We start from the raw sequence: 1,407 nt of genomic DNA on the forward strand, positions 1-1,407 counted from the left end.
GCGATACCACAAGAACGACCGCGTAAGCCCTGCGGTATTATATTAGCCGCGTAACTGCACTGCTTACTCAGTAGCTTTTTTTTCCTCCAGTCTAGAACAGTCAGAATCGTATTTAGTGTCGGGGCATGCACATCATAATTAGGTCAATATATTGGGTACAACGTGTCTGTTATAATATGCGGCCCTAATGGCGCTGAGCCAGCATTACGAGTACAGCGCCCAGTCGATATGCCTCAGGGGCTGTAACGGCGCACGCAGTCAAAGATCACACCTCTTCTCCGGATTCATGGTAGAGCCCGAGGGGCACTCAAAAGCGTATGCAAATTGTTCGTTGTTTCGGAGGGCCTCGTTGCACAGGACCTTGCCGAGAGGAGCGTCCTGGTCGGCCTCGCACAGCGTGAAGCAGCTGGCCACGAACAGAAGCTGGAGGTCGTTGAATCGCTCGAATCCGCGCAGCCGCTGCTTCCTGAGCTGCGCGCCTCCGTCGGTCACCGCCTGTGTGTACGCCGCCAGGGTCTGCCGGGTGGCGAATGCGTGCACCAGGCTTCCGTTCGGGAAGCAGTCGGCCCCTGGCGGCGTGTAGTGTCCCGAGGCAGCGGCCAGTGCAAGCACTTTGCCCATCACCTCACGTGCTACAACCGAGCCCAGGGCGCCCAGCTTCCAGGCGGCCGGAGCCCCCCGCGTGTACAAGGGCACGCTGACGGCACCCAGCGGTACGAAGAGCTTGTCGAACTCGAGGGCGTAGAGGCTCTCCACCGCTGTCTGCGGCTGGTCCCAGCCGTCCCCGTAGAGTGCCACTGTTTTCTCCAGCGCCTGGTGGCGCTGCCTGCTACCCGCTCGCAGAAGCGTCAGCGTCATGTTCAGGCAGTCACCTTGGAAGTCCGGCATGTACCTGTGCGGTAACGAGTGAACGTGTATTCGGCGGGCGGTGGCCTTAAATACGCGGAGGATAATTGATCAAATATTGCATTGACGATAAACGCATGCGAAGCAGGCATTTGCCGGATCGCGGATACTGAACTGTGAGTGATTGCACATCTCTTTTGAACGAAGGAGTGATTTATCCAGCAGAGGAGAGTTTATATGCAGAAGGCTATACATTAGTGGAGGCATCATTTTACCCAGTGAATTGAGAATGCAAGGGAAACCAGACAAACGAGAAACTCCATGGTCTAGCTAACCACGTGGGCGACGTGCGTCAGGGGCACCACTCGTGCAGGCGGTGCATGACAGCATTTTGAACGAAGATAGTCTTTCCTCGGCTACTTAAACCAGGAAATTCTGTCTCCATGCCTGCCCGTCTGCTTCACCCTGGGGCGAAAGATAAAAGGATTCTCAAATGGCAAGTTTACACAGCCAAAGCTTTTCAAAGACACTAAATGTAGTACCATACTTCGTGGCTGTCGA

At 55.4% G+C, this 1,407-nt stretch overlaps 1 protein-coding gene across 1 annotated transcript; it reads right to left on the reverse strand.

The window, feature by feature from the left end:
* Positions 1-258: 258 nt before the first annotated feature.
* On the reverse strand, positions 259-888 carry LOC144167961 (neprilysin-21-like). The gene has a single exon (XM_077697075.1). The coding sequence runs from the start codon at positions 886-888 to the stop codon at positions 259-261; it is 630 nt and encodes a 209-aa protein (XP_077553201.1).
* Positions 889-1,407: the final 519 nt, after the last annotated feature.

This window comes from Haemaphysalis longicornis, unplaced genomic scaffold (assembly GCF_048455015.1).
Source record: "Haemaphysalis longicornis isolate Haplotype H1 unplaced genomic scaffold, Haemaphysalis longicornis Haplotype H1 scaffold_2, whole genome shotgun sequence".
Classification (NCBI taxonomy): domain Eukaryota; kingdom Metazoa; phylum Arthropoda; class Arachnida; order Ixodida; family Ixodidae; genus Haemaphysalis; species Haemaphysalis longicornis.

Excerpts from the sequence above, each read along its gene's own strand:
- LOC144167961 (XM_077697075.1), bottom strand. The coding sequence starts at position 888 with ATGCCGGACTTCCAAGGTGACTGCCTGAACATGACGCTGACGCTTCTG.